Here is a 22,219-nt window from a genome sequence, read left to right on the forward strand (position 1 = left end):
ATGAATAGACCATCGGTCAAACATTTTATACAACTCGGTAATTTACTAAGAATTTATATTCTCAATCACTGCCGACAATAGCCAAACACTGCCGGGAAAGCATAGAATTCATTTAAAAAGGAGCTTTCAAATAGACCTGCTTTTTGCTGGTGTGTTCAGATAGTCATGCAGGGATCAGTGAGATCCGTGCATGTTTATCTGTGTAAAAGGGCCAGAAATAGTTAAAAATCATAAAACAAAATTGCGTGGGGTCCCCCCTCCTAAGCATAACCAGCCTCGGGCTCTTTGAGCCGGTCCTGGTTGTTTAAGTACCGGGGAAAAATGACTGGGGTCCCCCCATATTTAGACAACCAGCACCGGGCTCTTGGCACGATCCTCCATTCTAGCCACTGCGCTACTCCTGATTGACAGGCTAGTAGCGCACAGCCAATCAGGAGAGCACCATGACATGGTGCTCCCTGATTGGCTGCTGGGATCTCCAGTGACAGGAGTCACGGGGAGTCCCGGCATTCGGGGAAAGGCCCCTTTAGTGGTGTGGACCGGGTTTCTGTTTTGTTATATATTACAAGGCCGTGGATTACTTCTGGAAAGAAGAGGACAGATCATCACTGGATAATAGGTGAGTATATTGGAATTTTGGTTTTACAGGTACACAATTGGATGCTACTGGACAAGTGAACGTGATTGGTCGGCGTGGGATGTAGGTAAGTATGTATGAGTGTGTAAGTGTGTTTAAATAAATTTCTACTGTCACGGTGTGTGTGTCTTGTTTTTATTTGGGTATTTCTTTTGTTGTAGAACTACAGGTATCAGCGGGCCCGTTATTTCCCCGCATGCTGGTACCTGTGGTTCTCTAAGTACCAGCAAGTGGGGGAGGCTTGCTGGGACTTGTAGTTCTAAACCAAAAGACAATATTATTTTTTTTACACACTTATGGCTATCAGACTGGCACCCACCGCCCAGGGGTGCTGGGGACAGCCTCGGGCTTCACCCCCGGCACTTGGGTGCCTGGAGGGGGGACCCCTTTATTTAAGGGGTCCCCGCTCCTCCAGGGTACCCCATCCAGGGGTGACTAGTTGGGGGGGGGGGTAATGCCACGGCTGCAGGTACCAGTATAAAAGTGTCCCCTGGCTGTGGCATTATCTTAACGGCTAGTGGAGCCCGGTGCTGGTTTTAAAAATATGGGGGACCCCTACGTCTTTTGTCCCCCATATTTTTGGAACCAGGGCCGGCCCAAGAGCCCGGTGCTGGTTGTCTAAATACGGGGAGACCCCAGTCAATTTTTCCCCGGTATTTAAACAAACAGGACTGGCTTACGAGCCCGAGGCTGGTTATGCTTAGTGGAGGGGACCCCACACAATTTTTTTTTACACTTTTAACTCTTTTAATACTGTACACAATGAAGCCCTGCACAGATCCCACTGACCCAGCCGGGCTTCATTGTGTTATGCCCGACAATACGAATAGCATCGACATCGGAAAATACGAAAAACGAAAACCCGGCAGCTTAGTAAATTCCCGAAAATGATTACAAAAAGTTGCAGAAAAATTTGTCTGATAAACTTCGAGATCAAACTCCCACCAAATCGGCAGAAACACGAATCTAAGTAAATATACCCCCAGGAGTGGTTTCCTGGTTTCTTACATGGGCCTGACATGCACACATAAGAAAACAGGAAACCTCTTTCCAACCGAATGCACATAAGAATCTCCAAACAGTTACTAAAAGATGTGTATTTTATATAAACTTAACCTTAGATTTTTTGTTTCTTTGGTGAGCCATAAAAATGGCAAGGTCTGGAAACTCTCCAAAAAGTATCAATGAGGTGCTTGTAAAAACAAGACACCCAGACTGCTGGGTCAGCATCAATTTCTAATATTAAAACAATTGGGGTGTCAGCTTGATTGCCAGAGAAAAACAAAAGTACAATAATGATGCACTTTCCTGTGTCTGGATGTTGTCCGATTCACCAACTCTAACGACTAAATAAATGCTTAAAAGCAATTTTTGGAAGTTGTACAGTGCAGAGGGATACAGCAGTCTGCAAACTATGGCTCCTCAAACCCATAGCCCAGCAGACAAAGCTGGTGAGGTGTATGATGTACATACATCTGGTATTGTAATCTCCATTCCTTCTTTGGTGATGTCTATGGTTTTCTTGGTTGCAGCAGCTGCCCACATGGGGAACAAGTGTTCTGATAATGTGGCCAGCAGTAAGCATGATATCAAACAAACTTGTCATTTACTGTATACAGGTATTTGAAGATTTCCTATGCAGAAAAAAACTGTAACCAGAACAGTAAGGAGCTTTGGTTAATGAAAATGGTGCAAGATGGCCATGGATACCAGCAGCTGATTTTCTTAAGTATTCAACAATGCCTTATGCATTTTACATGCCTTCACTTTCTCTGTCTGTGCTCCTGAAACGTTCTTACCGCTATATGGGTTACTACAATTTATAAACTCCACCTACTGTAGGCTGAATTCTGCTTTGCTCTGGCCCCACAGGCACGTACTATATACTGGATTAAGACCTATGCCCCTTTCTACTGGCACTCTAACACATATTCATTTTCTTAAAAGGGGACTTTGCTATATTTCCTAACACATGTTATGTTTGCTGTTTCACTGGCTGTGACTAAGTCTATAGATGAACAGTTGTATTAGGGTGGGTGTATTGCCCTGCTACCATCACTTGGTATACCGGCTACCCTGATTTCAATATCTCTACATCATAAAAGTTTCACTGTCTCCAAGGCAATAATGGGCACTTTTGCCTCTACTACTGTCCATTTGCATGGATATGGGGGCTTGTACGAACACATGTGGCACAACTAGGGTCACGGCAAAAACTGCCTCTAAACGCTCAAAAGATGACTTGATGACACAACCCCATGGACTCATTCTGATTGCAGCTGTTCAAGTTTCATTGTAAACCTGGAAAAAGTTAATAAGTTCAGCTACAGTAGGATCCTAGTGCCTCCATGTGGATGTTAGTTAAGAGAAGTGGGGGTGTGCATATCCCACTGGCAGCAGGATGTACCATTCCCCTCCTTCCTGCACGCCACCAAATTAGCTTTTCTGGTTCCAATATGCATACATGCTGATGTCATTTCCACATGCCAGAACAACCAGACTTCACTACTACCCAGCAGTAAGCAGTGGTGGGATCTGGATCTAATCATCCAGTTGTAGTCATGTCCTATCCATTGAATCTTGCAGGCTGATTTACTCTGTCCTAGCCTAGCCCAATATTCTTAGTTTTATCAACAGCTGCCACTAAAGCCTATATTGCAGCTTAGATAAGCAACACAGTATAGCTTATTTTAACCCTCTTGATAGAAATGACACTATGTGACATGTAGAGAGACAAACTGCAGTGTTGTGCCAGAAATAACTTCTTAATTGATAATTCTCTGAACAGAGATAAAGCATGCTGTGCAGTTGTTTGACATTCTGATATTAGTGGGAAAAGAGAGGTTAATTTATGTTCACCCACTCACTCCTCAGAGTGTGATCTCTGTGATGACTTGCAACATCTGTTTACAGTGTTCCCACAGCTGGATGGAGCAATGGATGTGGGGGCGGAGGGAAAGCCAGTAATCTGCGTTTAATAAAGAAGCAATATAAATGTGCTAGGTGCACTCTGGATAAGTGATGATCTCAAACAGGGAAGGAGGTGGAAGCTAAGATGCTTCAGTTTGTTTGTTGTTGCTTAGATGGCATGCAATAATCAATAATATTAACAAACTACAGACTTCATTCTTATGTTTTACTTATGCCGTTGGCATCATTGATTTCAATAAGCTTCTGATTCTACCTCACCAGCTCATCACTTTGTAATACCATTGCAGTAGGATTAGAAATATACATCACTTACAGACGTCAGTATGAGCAATTGAATAGTATATGCATGTGCAGCTTGCATACAAATAAACCAGTGTACACGAAGAATAAGGAAATAATACATTAACGTCACCATGAAGAGAGCAGAAAAAGCAAATATGAATGCTCTGTATTATGATGTTAATAGAATTTGAAACATTCTGTATGTGCCAAGTCCACTGTACAAGTGTGGGGAGGGGAGAGCCATTTATCCTCATAGTACGACACATGCTTGCCAAATGTGATGGGCTGATAGACACGTTGGTGTCCATCACTCTGAACAATCATTCTTGCATGTCATTTAAATGTTGTTTATGTTTTACTCCTTCACTGTACTCTGTACTGGAATCAATGCAAAAAGAGAACTAATAGTAGAGAGTAGAGACACAGATTAAATACATTAGTGTAGTAGTATAAAGTGTGGTTCAGTTTCAAAACTATAGTCTTTCTGAAATGCCTTATTTTCTTTCTAAATACTCATGTCAGGAGGAGACGAAGTAGTCGCTTGAGTGTTCAGAATTAGATTTGCAGCAAACTGAATGTTTATCACATGATAGTCACTGTTGGTGGCTGCTAAGACTTCCATTTTAGCAGGATTATGGATTTAGATGAATTAAGCAAATAGAGTGTCAAGAAGTCCTTAAGATTAACTGCATTATTTCCAGAAATGTGTAGAAGCACAGCAAGCATATTCTAGAAAGGTGATAGCTGTAACTTTCATAATGTTCTTGACAGATACCTTTCCCGGGTTATAATATTTATTTCAGCTCTTAAACCCAATAATTAATAACCGTAAGCAAAGGAAAGACTATTATCAAGTACAGCTTAATACCCCATGTTAAAATTAAATTGTTGATCAATGCCTTTAATTCCACTGCAAAATATTTTACATAAATGTTATTGTATTTAATGTTCATACTTTGCCACGTTGTCAATATAAACTTACATAACCTATGGAGTGCCATAATCTGTTTTCAGGTTGCCTGGTTGCCTGATATGCAGTACTGGCTATTGTAAATGTCTAGTCAATGCTTAGGGTATTAGAAGATGCTTTTCAATGAATGCATTGGTCCAAAGTAAAAGTATGCTTATGTATGCATAGTTACCATTACCAGGGATCCTATAGGGTTTGAGGTTACAATATGGTTAAAAAAGTGCAGACTAGATGGGCCAAGTGGTTCTTATCTGCTGTCAAACTCTATTAGGCCCTACACATTTTGCGATGTGCCGCCGAGGTGCCCGATGGCCGATACGGCCGACAGGTGACCTGGCGGCGGAGGGGCAGTGACGGGGGGAGTGAGGTTTCTTCACTCCCCCCGTAACCCGGCTCCGTAGACGTGCAGGCAAATATGGACGATCTCGTCCATATTGGCCTGCATGCACAGCCGACATGGCACCAGCGATGAACGAGCGCGGGGCCGTGCATCGTTCATCGCTGGTGCCTCCACACTGCACGATATGAACGTTATCTCGTTCATTAATGAACGAGATCGTTCATATCGTGCAGTGATGTCAGCCAGTGTGTAGGGCCCTTATTAGGCCCTACACACTGGCCGATTTGTTTGAAAGATATGAACGATCTCGTTCATATCTTTCAGTGTGGAGGCACCAGCAATGAACGATGCACGGCCCCGCGCTCTTTCATCGCTGGTCTCCCGTCGGCTGTACATGCAGGCCAATATGGACGATCTCATCCATATTTGCCTGCACTTCAATGGAGCCGCGTGACGGGGGGAGTGAAGAAACTTCACTCCCCCCGTCACTGCCGCCCCGCCTCCGGGTCGCTCGTCGGCCGTATCCGCCGTCGGGCAGCTCGGCGGTGGATCGGACAGTGTGTAGGGCCCATATGTTTCTATCAGTAGGCCTCAGTGGTAGCAAATGTTGTAAACCTATTGGCTAGATATGTGTATACTGTAGGTTACTCTAGGGCTGATGCAGAGCAAGAACAGTTTGCATTGCAATCACTTTGCACATACCCCAAACACCAGCCTCAAGCTTAAGCGCCAGTGCAGATTGTCGTGATATTGGAGCCAATTCATGATCTGTAATGGTCCTGTTTCACATGGGGAATCACTAGTTTTGTCATTTTAGTCATTGTGTATGTGCTTTGCACTTCATTTATAGGTTGGCACACATAATGGCTGATGTTCTGGTTAAAAAAATAAGCTGCAAAATGGGTGCTGCAACTTGCTGTTGTATGCATCTAACTATTAGCTTGTACACATTCATAAGTTGCCAGCAGCAGTACTAGGACTCTGAGCCTGATTCATATTGGTATGCAAACCCAACGGTTGGGGCGTGTTTGGGGGACTGCGCAGGTACAAGACCTGTTCTGCAGCAGCATGAGTGACATGCTGCAGCATTTGGGGAGTGGCACCCAGCACTGTTCTTCAAAACGGGGGCATGCTCCCCCATTTTAAGTGCATGACTGGTCCAGGGTCTACACATGACGGGTCCAGGGTCTACGGGTCCATCGCTTGCTCAGGCTGGCTTGTACCTGTAACCGGTGATCCGGGGCTGCGTCTTCAGATGCAGCACTCGGATCCTGGCTAATACTAACTGGAGGCGTCAATCTCTGACAGACGCCTCCTGCTGCATTCAAATTTTAATTAGACTGAATTGCACAGCCGCTTCCTTGCAGCTGTGTATTTCCATACAAACATGAATCGGGCCCTGTGCTGGAGTGACTATTCACTTTTACCACTTGGTAAATTCACTTTTTACCACTTGGTGACTATTCACTTTTACCACTTGGCGAAGAACTAGTTGTCCAGAACTCTATTTTGCCCAATGCAGCAAAATTCTCGGCATGCAGGTGTCACATCTACAGAGCAACTGAGGAATATATTTGGGCACATTAAGTATATGGGCATTCCTCCATTACTAGCATGAGTGATTCATTTAAATATCAAACAAGAATTTGGACTGATTTTTTTTTTAAATTGGTAAGTTTGTTTTATGTTTTATTGTACTCTCCCTCTGCGGCCGGTGGGTGGGACAGCGGGTTATAGCCCAAAAAGTGCTAAGTGTATAGGATCCTCTGTGTAGTATAGAATCTTGCAATGGGTACTCTAACAACATTGATTAAACTGCTAATCTTTTTCTTAATTTTCACTAATTCAGCAATAATAAATTTGTTACTTCTGTATCATCATTGGACTAATGTGTTTTATTTGGAGAGGCTAGCTCTGGTAATCTTGAATGGAGAAATGTAATCATTTCTCTCCTGTTATGACTCATACATGCTTGTTGTAATTGTTCCACCGATCACGCTTTTAAAAATAATTTCTGCAAGAAATAAAAGTCTTACAAATTAAAGGAATAAAAGGTTTATATAATAATTATGTTTCCTTTTGAAGTGAATTATAGTAAGTTGGAAATAGCATAGGGCACGTAGAAGAGTGACCTGCATGTATTGTGATTCCTTGCTGAAAGTTGAAAGCAGTATTAGAAAAGACATACTGTAGCTTAGTGCTGGCTGTGTAATGAGAGCAGCGTAAATGTATTGTATGTGCATTAAATGTAAGTGATATGAATTATGAACACGGACATTGTAGTTGTGACCTCTTCTGATAGAAGTGCGGTTGTGCTGTTCATTTTTTCATAAGAATTGCGATTGTACTGCAATACATCTGTCCAGCAGATGGCACTGCTTAGACCTCACATAACAGGGTAGTGCTCCATTTAGCAAAGCTTTTTTATTTCCATCCATTTGTATTTCTGCACAAAACATAATTCCCCCCTTGCATAAGCATTTTTGGTTTTGTCTAATACTGTACTATTGCTCTCCATTTATATTGTGTGCACTGGACACACTGGACCAAACGCAATATCCCATGAGTTACAGAAAGTGGCATAATTGGCGATTTAGACAGGAGGTTTAGAGCAGCTATTGTTTTTAAGGCAAAATCAACCTGGTTTTGGCACTCACTGCAAATCACATGCTATTAAACTTGGCTTATTCAGTTAGTATATGCCTTGCTGTAACCCAGGGGCGTAACTCCCAGAGGCAATGGAGATGCCAGCCTCTGGTCTCCAAGCCTGAAAGGGCACCTGCATGTACAGCAGCTCCTGTGTGGTTCGCAGTGTGATCCAACTGTGACCACTGCTCTTCCAATGAAGCTCTGCAGCATCCCTGCTACTGCTGCACAGTTAATTGACTCTATTCCAGGAGCCCAGCTAAAACCTGTAATAGGGGGCAGGACGACTCTCATCTGGTACTGCTCATCCTGTGCTGCAGCAAGCAATGGTGCACCCGCCACTGCTGCTTTAATGTGAGATGGGACCCACCGGTGATCACTGAATCTGCATGCTACAGGCGGCTAAATCTTGTGAGTCTGACTGTGACCCACTGGCTGTTGTCCCACAATGCAGCTAGAGCCCTACAAATTAACTGCAGACTGGCAGACCAGCAGAGAGTGCTATCTATATAATTCTATATATATAATTCTGTAAATTGTGTTTATTATTTTATATATATATATATATATATATATATATATACAAAGTAGATAGCAGTGGCACTCTCAGGCTTTGAAAATTAATACACACAGGACACGGCGGTCTCTGCTTTAGATATCTACGTTTCGATAATTTAATATCGACGCCTTATCCTGATGACGATATTAAATTATTGAAACGTCGATATCTAAAGCAGAGACCGCCGTGTCCTGTGTGTATTAATTTTCAAAGCCTGAGAGTGCCACTGCTATCTACTTTGTATACAGTCGAGAGACTTATCTTGGAGGCAGCTGGGTATTTGTTGCATCTTGGAGAGAGTGCTGGCCTCTACATCCTTTTATATATATATATATATATATATATATATACATACATACATACATACATACATACATACACACACACACACACACACACACACACACACACACACACCATATTTGTTTTCCCTTTTCTCTTATTAGTGGAGGGAGGGCACGGAACTCCAACTTTCCTTCGGGCGACTGGGGTGAACTTACGCCCCTGCTGTAACACAAACCAACCAGTTATAACAGATACTAGCTTTCATTTGTCTCATTAATCTAGATGTCTACAAAAGCTGATATCTGGTTTGTTTTGTAGGCATCATTGCTCTTTACTGCACCATTATATTATAGTACACTAGTTACCAGCCCGTCAAAAAATGATTGAACAACATAACAGTAATGTCAGTGCCGGCGGCTGTGCGCACCCAAACAGGGCAACACTTGAACTGCTCTGCTGGGCACCACCTAGTTCCTGTCAGCACACAAAACACTTGAATTACCCCCCATAGAGGTGAGGAGCAGCTTTAGTCTTTTATTATATAGGATTACCTATATGTGTCTCTAACTTCTCTTGTTTTTATCTGAGACATAACTGAAATGTTTCACACATGTGACTTCTCTCTGATGTTTGATTTTACGTAAATATTCCTTTCAACATTTACATTATTGTCTAATATAATACATTTTTGCTTAGTGACTGCTGTAATCTCAGCATCTTCCCTCTCTCTTTCTTTTAGCTGGTACCACATATATATTTGGGAAAGGGGGTGCTCTCATCACATACACCTGGCCCCCCAATGACCGACCAAGTACAAGAGCTGACCGACTTGCAGTTGGCTTTACTACACAGCAGAAGGATGCAGTGTTACTTCGAGTGGACAGTGCTTCTGGTTTGGGAGACTACTTACAACTTCACATAGTAAGTAAACAGCCTTTTATTTTAGATGCTGCTCGCACCAATGAATATTTATATACTCAATTCTAATACAATGCAGTTCTGCACACATATAAATGTTTAAAATAGACACTAATACAGGTTGAGCATCCCTTATCCAAAATGCTTGGGACCAGCAGTATTTTGGATATCGGATTTTTCCGTATTTTGGAATAATTGCATAACATAATGAGAGATCATGGTGATGGGACCCAAGTCTAAGCACAGAATGCATTTATGTTTCATATACACCTAATGCACACAGCCTGAAGGTTAATTTAGCCAATATTTTTAATAACTTTGTGCATTAAACAAAGTGTGTATACATTCACACAATTCATTTATGGTTCATATACACCTTATACACACAGCCTGAATGCCATTTAATACAATATTTTTAATAACTTTGTGTATTAAACAAAGTTTGTGTACATTGAGCCATTAGAAAACAAAGATTTCACTATCTCACTCTCAAAAAATTCCGTATTTCGGAATATTTGGATATGGGATACTCAACCTGTATACTAAAGCTTCTCTTCTACACAATTTGAATTCATGTGAGATGTTTCAAAAGATGGTCATTGGCCAAAGCAACTCATTATAAAAAATGTAGTCTTAACGAATAGAGTCTGTATTAAATACAGCTACTGATTCCTGTATACAGGGCTGAAAGTAAGGTTACACATAAAAAGATCCAAGAAGGCCTCTAGGTAACAAAATTACAGTACAGGATATCTTGAGAAAGAAAGTATTCACATTGTTACTGCTGTGAAACTAGGAATATTCTCCAAAGGCTGATGTGTTGGTAGAAATATACATATTACTTCTCATGTGTCCCTTTTGCTTACTGTGCATCCCAAGCAACTGCTTTTAATTTTTAATCAAGTGGGAGTGACTTATAGTACATGCAATCCTAAACCCGAGATTCGTTTCTTTAAATCCGAGTTCCAAACTCAAGGGAATGCCCAACTCAGGTACTCAGTCCATCTGGATCCCCAAAAGGGTTCTGAACCAGGACTCAGTTCTACTCGGATCCCCAAAGTTCGGGTATATGTTTGGTTTACAAAACACAGAGCCACTCATCTCTAGTTTTAACTTGTAATAAGTACGATGACGTCACATCTCTTATATATAAACTATGAGGAATCCTATATACTCCTGTATGTTACATGGGACTTAAATCGCTCAATCTACACAGTTTTGTCCAAAGTCAGCTTGCTAATGCTAGGCAGCACATACTTATTTTTATCAGCTGCACAGTATTTATTAAAAGATTTGAGGGAGTGGTTACTCTGTCTTAGATAGCCGACCCCGAGAGGACTAGGAAAGAGTATTTCATATGAAACAGAAGGGCCAAAACTAGGGCCGGAACTAGGATTTTTAGCACCCAGGGCATTGCCTTCAAACCCCCCCCCCCCCCCCCCCCAAAAAAAAAAAAAAAATTACGCACAGTAGCGCAACCTTATACCCCTTTTACACCTCACAAATAACCCGGTATAGTGCCGGGTCGACGCAAGTCAATGTGGGTGTGAAAGGGGTTAGTCCCGTATTCCCGGGTCGCCTGACCCAATATACAGTATTTCAACCCAGGGTTATTACTATGTCAGGTGTGATGTCAACGGGTTACCCGGGTCGATGCGATCCGGGACCTGTTCACACTATGGTGGATTTCATCTCCAAGCGCCGCCTCCACCCCCAATGACACCAGCTCCGCCTCCGTCCCCAATGGCAACTCGACCTGGCATATTGCCGGTCTTGTTGCCAGTCTGAAAGGGGTCTCATGGCAGGTCGGACCCTGGGAAGGACCTGTGTACAATTCCCGGGTGCGACCCGTGTTTGTGGTGTGAAAGCAGTATTATTCACATTACACCACACTGTAGTACCCCTTATACATGTTATGCCACACAGTAGAGCCCCTTATTCACAAATGCCACACAGTAGTAATGCCCTTTATAGCACATAATGCCACACAGTAGTATCCCTTATTCATCTTAAACCACACAGTAGTAATGTAGCCTTTATAGCCCATAATGCCACACAGTAGCCTTATACATGTCAAACCACACAGTAGTAATGCACCTTATACACATAATTCCACACCATAGTAGTGAGTAATGCACCTTATACACATAATTCCACACCATAGTTGTGGGTAATGCACCTTATTCACATAATTCCACACCATAGTAGTGAGTGATGCACCATGGGGGTGATTAGAGTTGATTATAGCTGTGCTAAATGTAGCACAGCACAGGGTTAGTCCACCCCGCATGTCAGGCCATACCCCGTCGCAGAAGTACAAAAGCATCGCACAGCGGCGATGCTTTTGTACGTCAGGAGTAGCTCCCGGCCAGCGCAGCTCCTGCGCACTGGTTGGGAGCTACTTGTCGCTGCCCGGGTCACAGCGGCTGTGGGTGACGTCACGCAGCCACCGTGGCCCGCCCCCAGTGCGGTCCGGCCACGCCTGCGTTGGGCAGACCGCACCCCTTAAACGGCAGCTTAAAGCCGCCATCCCACCCAGCGACCATCTCTTCCTGTCAATCAGGCAGAGGCGATCGCTAGCTAAAGACAGCCGCCGGCTGTCTGGCATGCGCCGCCGCATGCGCAGTTCAGGCCTGATCGCTGCTGTGTGAACACGCACAGTACCGATCAGGTCTGAATTAGCCCCCTTATACACATAATTCCACACCATAGTAGTGCCCTTTGGCTCAAGTTCAGAACATGGGACCCCTGGGCCAGCAGTTTTACTGTCCATGTGGACATCTATTGGAAATAGTGTCCGAAGCGTGGCAAGCAAAACTAGGATGTTTTAAAACAGTTTCGTTAACACACCATCAATATACAGTACAGTACATATATACACAGTCCCTGACTATACACCCTCCCAATAAACTTATATACAAGATCCTGTATATACACATACTCCCCGCCCCTCCCCTCCCAATATACTGTGATCATATACACATGCAGTACCCACTACTATTGCTCAATTTCCTAAGACCACATAGTCATAGTATTATCAAAAATAATTTACTGTGTAGATTCAATAATATATCACTAAATTTTGCAATCCTTACAATTAATAATAAGGACATAACGTAGATCTACTAAGGTGCCTGTGATTTTAGTGAAGTCTGAGTTGTAGTTAAAGGCATGGATAATGACATTTTAAAGCTACTTACCTTTAAAGTAGGTTTACATGGCACAATAGTCATGTTTATTTAGTTGTGCATTCCCCACAATCAATTATTTTCTGAAATAGTAAATAAAGCAGCAGCTTGAATCCTGTAGGTCAGATGGGTGCAGTACAGTATGCCGGCGGCCGGGCTCCCAGCGACCAGCATACTGGCGCCGGGAGCCCGACCTCCGGCATACCGACAGTGTGGCGAGCGCAAATGAGCCCCTTGCGGGCATGGTGGCGTGCATGGACCCCCACGAGGGAGAATATATGTCGGTATGCCGGGTGTCGGGATTCCGGCGCCGGTATACTGTGCGCCGGGATCCCGACATTCGGCATACAGAAGACCACCCGGTCAGATACAGCCCTGCCCTGCATGCCATGTTGTACACAAGGCAGTACTGCCTGGTGGTGGGAGTCGTTCGCTGCACCAGGAGAAGTAACGGACAAGACATGGAGGCGGCACTGAGCGCTGCTCCTGTGCTGGCTGCCAATAGCATACCTCCCAAATGTACTGATTTTCGCAGGACAGTCCCATTTTTCTTGGACTATCCCACTGTCCCATCCGTAGGTCGCAATGTCCCGCGGTGGGGGGGAAAGTTGGGAGACCTCTCTAACCTGCTGCTCTGATTAGCAGAGCAGCATTGAATATATGCTGGCCATGCCCCCATAGTGATGAAAATGGGGGGGGGGGGCTCGCAATAGCGGCATTCCCGCAAATTCCATGTCCCCTTTTTTAGGGAGCATGTGCCTTTGGCACGCAGAAGAGTATATCTTTCCAGGGACACAATGTTAAGAGGTATGCCATGGTCAGGATGGAGAGTAGGCAGAGGACTGATCGCTAACATGGAGACATGATCGCGGTTGGCGCAGTAGAGTGGGGATGAATCCTCATTAGCCTGTCGCTGTTCTGCAATGCTTGTCACTGCTGCCATTAACTGCTTTGTGCTAGCCCTGTCTTCAACCCCTCCAGCCCAAGGGTCATGTGCCCCCCTAGCTCCCCCTACAACCACCCCTTCCTTCATACCCCTGTTGGATGCAACTGGCTCATAGTCCAGCAGTCTATACTTATCTTTTAAATTATACAAATTAAAAGATAAAAGAAGAAACGATGACTAGAACTTCAGATTTTATTTTGTGATTTTTCCTACACATTTGTACAATTAACATGTACTGTATATAGGAACTTAATCTGACACCTGATTAGACAGGAGTTGCAGGCATCCAATCAGTGCTGCATTCAGGCTCTCACTTTGTGCTAGTCAACTGAATCTGCATGGATCGATGGATTGAGTCCTGTCGCTATAAAAAGCAGCAGCTGTTTTGTCATAAACATCACAGTCTAGTTCCTGACTTCAGGCAATGAAGCTGTATGTCCACCTAACTGGCACATGAAGGGGCAAGAAATGATAAAACGTTACTGTTAGAGGCAGTATATATATATATATATATATATATATATAGTGGGGCAAAAAAGTATTTGGACAGCCACCGATTGTGCAAGTTGACCCACTTAAAAAGATGAGAAAGGTCTGTAATTTCCATCATAGGTGCACTTCAACTATGAGAAACAGAATCTGAAAAAAATAAACAGGAAATCACATTGTATGATTTTTATACAATTTACTTGTATATTCTTGTGGAAAATAAATATTTGGACACCTACCAAGCAGCAAGATTTCTGTCTCTCACAGACCTGTTACTTCTTCTTTAAGAAGCTCTTTTATCCTCCATTCGTTACCTGTATTAATGGCACCTGTTTGAACTGATTATCTGTATAAAAGACACCTGTCCACGCCCTCAAACAGTCAGATTGCTACCTCTCCACCATGACCAAGACCAGAGAGCTGTCTAATGACACCAGGGACAAAATTGTAGAGCTGCACAAGGCTGGGATAAGCTACTAAAAAATAGGCAAGCAGCTTGGTGAGAAGAGATCAACTGTTGGCGCAATTATTAAAAAATGGAAGAAATACAAGATCACTGACAATCTCCCTCGACCTGGGACTCCATGCAAGATCTCACCTCGTGGGGTATTAATGATCTTGAGAACGGTGAGGAATCAGCCCAGAACTACACGGGGGGATATATATAATTCGTCTTCCGGTTTTGTCTTTGCTAAAGGGCGTGGCTGGTTTTGTCCCTTTTTTGTCCCTAAAGTATTATTAACTTCAATAACATTAATTTCCAGTCAATTTTGACCACCACACAGCTCACAATATTGATTTCATACAGTTTAGGCCAAAGGCTGCGATGAGCTGGCTGGTTACTAATCAACAGGGCAGCAACACAAACACACAGCAATTTATAGCACATCTATGAAACATTGCCACACAGCAGTGGCAGAAATGAAAAGTGGTGCAAGATGGAATTGTCTTTGGGCTCTCCCACCCAGTCTTATGTTGGATATTAAAAAGGACATGCATAGTTTATCAAACCAATCACTTTATCGACAGGGACTGACACTTTTGTGGCTGGAGTGCTTGGTTTGTTTGGGCCCCTACAAAACAAGCTACCAATGGGCTTAAGGCAGCTAAACTAACAGCTCCGCAGTGGCAAGATGTCATTGTCACTACTATCTTCGTCCTCACCCTCATCAGTGTGTACATCATCCTAGGGCTGAAATGAATATTAGTGCAACTTATACACAAAATGCCACACAGGATTTTACCTTACACATTATGCCAGAGATCTGTAGAGCCCTTATACACATTATGCCACACATTGGTAGTACTGAGGCTGCATTGAATAAAACCTGAATATCTCAAATCTTGAGGATTAATATACCTCTCAACAAATATTCAGCTACAAATAATTTTTAATGGAGCTTCAGTATATATTATTCCCCTTTAAAATAGTAGTAGACACCAGATAAATAAAGCTGAAATTAATGTTGGTAAACTGGAGTTACCTTCATGTGTAATTAAGCCTTTCAAGCGGGCAACAGGAGTGCAGTGTCCAGGATGGCAGATTACCTCAGCTCAACACTTAGGGATATCTGGGGGAGAGTAGCAGCCGGTAGAGGTGCTGCCTGTTGATACACTATAGGCAGTCTCCAAAAATGGTCAGGGCTGGAGAATAATGTAGCTCCATTGTATTGGTCTCTGCCTGACCCAGAGTAACGCTAGTTATACTGCACACGTGGGAGCCAATGAAATTGCTGCTGTAGATGAAATAGTGCAAAGCAGCATCAGCCACCAGAGAATCTATGAAGTCCCGCGGGTACAGTCTAAGGCTTGACTGAGAGCACTGATGATTATGAGGGGCCCGTAAATGCCTATTCAATTGCTGCTGTTAATGTGCAGCTTAATAATGGGCAACCACCGGGGTGCAAATTGAGCAATGCGGGGCAATAACAAAGTGTGTCGGGGGCACGTGCAAGTGCCCCCTGGCTTACACCCCCACCCCTAGTTATGGCCCTGATCATCTTCACACTATATGAATTCATCACTGCTGGTGGGATCCACCATTACAGAAGTCTCTGTACTTTGATGTATTTGGTGGTGAAGGTTTTCCTTGTGGAATTTGTAGATCATTTTGATGAACATAATCTATTCCACATTTTAAGGAATTCGCTTCCTATGACGATCACTGATAATTTTCCCCGCATGTGCTGAAAACTTTTTGAGTGCCCACTGGAGGGTGAGCAGCTTAAGTAATGCAAAGCCAGTTTGTACAGTAGGCAAAGGGACTCTGTGACATGCCTATTTTTTCAGTGTCAAGAAAATAATCCTCCACAATTCTTTGAATGGTGATCGTAGAGGTGTCACTAATTTTGGGTAAATCTTTTAGGCCCTACCAGATGTCAAAATCTTGTGTTGACTCCTCAGCATCAACACTGAGTCTTTTGGGAAAGCTGTTTTTTTTTCCTGGTAGTGACCTGAGAAACTGAGGGCGATGTTGCTGTGTAGTGTACCACTTGAGCTGCCAACTTGCTGACCAGGAGCTCTTTTCAGTGGCAACATTATATCCCAGAAGACATGCTAGGGGTTTGGGGTCCTAGTCAGACCTCCTGTTTGTGTATGCTGTTCAGAATTTTGACACAGGGAGCCTGTTCTGGGCTTTACACTGGGTGGGTTTGGAAGAAAACGTCACAGACATTGGATCCCAGAAGACATACTAGGGGGTTGGGGTCCCGGTCAGACCTCTCATTGGTGTACGTTGTGCAGAACATTGATACAGGGAGTCTGTTCTGTGACTTCCACTGGATGGATTTGGATGAAAACTTGAATGAACTGTAATATCTGACAGACATAACCATAATCAATGACCTGAAATAACTGACTGATGCAACCATAAATCAATGAATTAAAATAACTTACAGAAATGGAGGTGCTTTGGAATGGTACTTGCAGGTTAGTTATACCCCTTTTCTAATGCCTTTAAAAATACAGGGTTTAGAAAGAGGGTTTAGAAAGGGAGTACACATCAACCCAGGTTTTTGTTCAGTGGTCCAAATAAGGACCCAGGTTAAGGGGCAGTAGAAACAGGGGTAATCCAACCCGGCACCCGTTTACAGCAAGGGGATTGGTCAAAAATTAAAAGTTCCGAACAGGAAGAATACAGCCTCCCCATATGGTCAGGACTGTTTTCCGGGTTTTACCTGCTTCATATGGGGAGGCTGTAATCCCTCCCTCCCTAGTGACAGCTGTGCACAGACACCCTCCCAGATGGACACACTGCCACCACCTCCTGCAGGTCATCGGTCGGCGTTCAGGGGAGATCTGGCACTGGAGATGATGTAATCTCCAAGTGCCTGCACTGCACCTGTGTGCAGTGTGAACAACGCCAACTCAGGAATGTCCCAGTTAGCGCCGCGGTGAGAACATAGTAAGGCCCAGGTCTGACCTGGCTTGGAACCCTGGAAAAGGGATATTAGTTGTAGCATCGCCTGTGAAACTGCTATAGATAATAGTTTCTATGTCAAACAAGTAGCGGTTCCTATATGCTAGAGCTGATGTTATTTCATTGATATAGCCACAAATTTGAAGCAGCAATTTGCTTTAAGGTTAAAACCTACTTTTCTCTAGCATCCATAAGGGACATTGGCGACAGATTAGTAAGATGGGGTATAGACGGGTCCAAGGGAGCCAGTGCACTTTAAATTTCTTCAACTGGGTATGCTGGCTCCTCCGCCCTTTGCCTCCTCCTACAGCTCAGTTTAGAAAAAAGTGCCCTCAGGAGAGGATGCACACTCTGCAAGCTCCAGAGTTTTTCTTCAATTTCTTTTCAAGTTTTATTTCTTTCTGTATACTGTTTGGGCAACAGCATACCTGCACTGTGGGAGTTAGGGAGGGGAACGGTCACCGGCCTCTTGAGGTGCAGAGCCGCTTCCCCCCTGCAGGACAACCGTCCTGAGGGGCTGTTTGTTCAGCGGGGCATGGCGCCTTGGCTGTCGCAGCCGCAGCATGCCGCACACCCCTAACACTGCCTGAATGTGATAATCGGTGGTGAGTACCAAACGGGGGCCCCGCAAGGAGGGTCCCCCGGTTCACTGTGTGGCAGAAGCGCGGGTGCGGCGTACGGGTCCCTCCTGGGGGGGGACCCGCTATAGCCCCTGCGTGAAATTGGCGAATAAAAACGTTGTACCAAGCATTTATGTGAGGAGACATAGCCAGTATAAATATTCAAAAGTAGCTCCGGCACCATGGCGGGGGGCGGAGCTACACAAGAGAAGGCTCAGTGACATTTTGACGCCTTCCTCTGCATAGCAGCAGCAGCCTCACAGCTCCTCCATATCAGTCCCTAGATCACTGTTACCGGGTGTAGAAGGGGAGAGCCGCTATATCTGTGCACAAGTAACATCCCTCTGAGGGATTTCTCATATTAGAGTCTCACTGTTGTTTACACAAAAAACGCTGACAGCCTCACTGGGGCTGCACAGCGCTGGGTGCGCTAGGGTCCTCTCTCCTGTGTCTCCTCTCACATGCAATAGGGCAGGCTTGTATATATATATATATATACCAACAAATATAAAACCACAGCACTCAGTGTCTGCACTCACCACTCATAGGGTGGGGTGCATGTAGCCCATGGCCACCTACTTAAAAGTATACAAACAGAAAGTTCAGCACTCACCAAAGTGGTGAGTGCTGAACTTCTGTTTATATATAGAGAGAGAGAGAGAGAGAGAGAGAGAGAGAGAGAGAGAGAGAGTTAATAGAGGCACTCTCCAGATTTTTCTTATTATGCAAAAGAAGATCACATTTATTTTGATATACGTTACATCGTCCACTTGGTACATGTGATAGTATCCTCTGAGGATACTATCACATGTACCAAGTGGACGATGTAACGTATATCAAAATAAATGTGATCTTCTTTTGCATAATAAGAAACATCTGGAGAGTGTGATCTTCTTTTGCATAATAAGAAAAATCTGGAGAGTGCCTCTATTAACTTTCTCTATCTACAATGCTTTGGCATTAGAGTGGACACCCCAGTTGTTGTTTGGTTCTGAGGATGAGAGTGCGACCTATCTTGGATATATATATATATATATATATATATATATATATATGTATAAAAGACTGTTTTGTGTGTGTATTCTTACTGTTTTCTGCTTCAGTATGGTAAAACAGAAGTTATGCAGTGTGTGGAATGCTAGATTCTCTCCTAGTTCATCTAGCTCCATATCATTTGAGCAGTGTAGTCAGCCATCTCAGAATGCTGATATCAATGTGGGGGAGAGTTCGGAGCCCTCCTGGTTGGGGGCTATCAAAAGTATGATGTCTGATATGTCATCTCAGCTCACCGTAAATGCAAATTAGACTCAAGAACTGCAACAAGCAGTGGCGAGTCTAGCTGCTAAACATCCCCCTCTGTCTACTACAGGTGCACAAAAACGTGCTCTACCTGCACTTCTATCAGACACTGATGATGATATACAGGATGATGGGGATGATTTGGACCCCATAAGTGGGGATTCCACCCCTACCCATGGTATTGAACCCCTCATATTGGCTATTAGGGATGTGTTATAGCTCCCCCTGGAAGATGCTACTACTCAGCAGTCATTCTTCCTCCCACAAGACAAACTGACAGTCATATTTCCTGATTCCAAGTAATTGGATGACTTATTTAAAATAGCCTTGAAGAATCCAGATAAGAAATATAAGGTGTCAAAACGGTTTTTGAATACATTCCCCTTTGCCCCTGAAGGCAGGAAATTCTGGGAAGAGTCTCCAGCAGTGGACGTCTCAGTCTCTTGCCTTCTAAAAAGGCGGTACTCCCTGCTCAGGGCTCCTTTACGGTAAAAAACACGGCAGGTAGGAAAATTGAGACCACTCTGAAACCTATTTACATTGCTGCAGGTGTTGCTCAAAGGCCGGTCATTGCAGGTTGCTGGATGACACATGCAATTCATTCCTGGGCTAATCAAATTAAGGTAGGTCTTTTGGGTGATATGACCTTAGTTAATACTGTTACTTTCCTGGATCACATTCAGGACACGGCAAGAGTTCTCTGTGACTCCCTTAAAGAGATTGGCAATATTAATGGTAGGACCACGGCTATGGCTGTGTCTGCGGTGAATGGCTATTTGGAGGTGAATTGGATGCATGGATTTCTAAAGCTACTGCTGGAAAATCCATGTTTCTCACTTCAGGGGCTCCGCCTGCTAGACGTACCTACCCGGGACCGTCTGCTCAGTCCTTTCGGTCCTCCAGATTTCGATCTAGGGCCAGAGGGGCCTCCAACGCAGCTAGAGGCTCCAGGGGTAAACCTAAGAAACCAGCCGTTGCCAGATCTCAGGACCAGAACACTAGTTCTGCTTCTGCAAAGACTTCAGCATGATGGTGCCCACCCACCCCGAGGGGATCTCCTGGTGGGAGCTCAGTTACATCACTACAGCCACATCTGGGATGGTTCCTGCCCAGATGCTTGGGTAAGGGACGTTATCTCTCAGGGTTACAAGCTGGAGTTCGACGGTACTCCTCCACAACAATTTTTCAAATCCAGCTTACCAGCTTTAGAAAATATGCGTGGTACGCTACTGCTGGCCATAAAGAAGTTGGTCCAGTCCCAGGTCATTGTTCCAGTGCCCCTTCTACAACAAGGACTTACTCTAGTCTGTTCATAGTACCAAAACCAGACGGGTCTATGAGACCCATTCTGAATCTGAAGTCCTTAATTCCTTACCTGAAGGTTTTCAAATTCAAGATGGAATCTTTGAGAGCGGTGATCACAGGCCTGGAACAACAGAATTCCTAGTGTCCCTGGATATCAAGGACGCTTTCCTACATATCCCAATCTGGCCTCCTCATCAGGCCTATCTGAGGTTTGCCCTGCGGTACAATCACTACCAGTTTCAGGCATTGCCCTTCGGCCTGTCTACAGCTCCGAGGGTGTTCACGAAGGTGATGGCAGAAATGATGTTTCAACTCAGGGTCCAGGGGGTCAATATAATTCCATACCTGGACGATCTCCTGATAAAAGCGAGCTCCAGGGAGCTTCTATTGCTCCATATAGATCGCACTATCCAACTTCTGTCACACCACGGGTGGATCCTGAATCTACAGACGTCCCACCTGGAACCGTCTCAATGACTCCTGTTTCTGAGGATGCTACTGGATAAGGTAGCTCAGAAAGTGTTCCTCCCAGAGGAAAAAGTAAGAACACTTCAAGAAATGGTTCGCATGGTGCTCCGACCTGCTCAAGTCTCCATTCATCTTTGCATAAAATTGTTGGGAAAGATAATGGCCTCATACGAGGCAATTCAATTCGGAAGGTTTCGACCGTTCCAGTTGGACATCCTGAAAAAGTGGTCCGGTTCCCATCTTCAGATGCACCAGATGATTCAGCTGTCACCCCAGGCCAGGATCTCTCTCCTGTGGTGACTACAGTCTTCGAACCTGCTGGAAGGTTGACGCTTTGGTATTCAGGATTGGATCCTCCTCACGACAGATGTGAGTCTGAGAGGATAGGGAGCTGTCACCCAGGGGGCACAGTTCCAGGGCAGGTGTTCTGCTCAAGAGGCCCTACTTCCAATCAACATTCTGGAACTTTGGGCTATCTACAATTCTCTGATTCAGGCATCCCCTCTACTCGCCATGACCTCCATCCGGGGGAGTGGGGACTACACCCTCAGGTGTTTCAGCAAATCACCGACAGGTGGGGATGCCCACAGATCGACTTGATGGCCTCTCATCTCAACAAGAGGCTTCACTGCTATTGCTCACGAACCAGAGACCCTCAGGCAAGCGCTGAAATTGCCTTGGCCTTACCAGCTGGTCTACCTGTTTCCCCAGATTCCGCTGATCCCAGGGGTGCTCAAGCGGATCATCAAAGAGTGGAAGCAATCTTGATTGCCCCAGATTGGCCCCGAAGAACGTGGTACACGGCTTTTCTGGACATGGCCGTAGAGGACCCTTGGCCTCTACCACTAAGAAGGGATCTTCTTCAACAAGGACCGTTCGTCTGCCTGGACTTACAGCAGCTTCGTTTGACGGCATAGA

At 44.4% G+C, this 22,219-nt stretch overlaps 1 protein-coding gene across 22 annotated transcripts in view; it reads left to right on the forward strand.

Moving 5' to 3' along the window:
* NRXN2 (neurexin 2) overlaps positions 1–22,219 on the forward strand; it is a 1,320,144-nt gene that overhangs the window by 983,025 nt on the left and 314,900 nt on the right. For all 22 annotated transcript variants that reach the window (XM_063945216.1, XM_063945229.1, XM_063945225.1 and 19 more), the window contains one exon: positions 9,390–9,571. In XM_063945216.1, the coding sequence (XP_063801286.1) occupies positions 9,390–9,571 (182 nt within the window). The remainder of the gene's footprint in view (positions 1–9,389; positions 9,572–22,219) is intronic.

Source organism: Pseudophryne corroboree, chromosome 11 (genome assembly GCF_028390025.1).
Source record: "Pseudophryne corroboree isolate aPseCor3 chromosome 11, aPseCor3.hap2, whole genome shotgun sequence".
NCBI lineage: Eukaryota > Metazoa > Chordata > Amphibia > Anura > Myobatrachidae > Pseudophryne > Pseudophryne corroboree.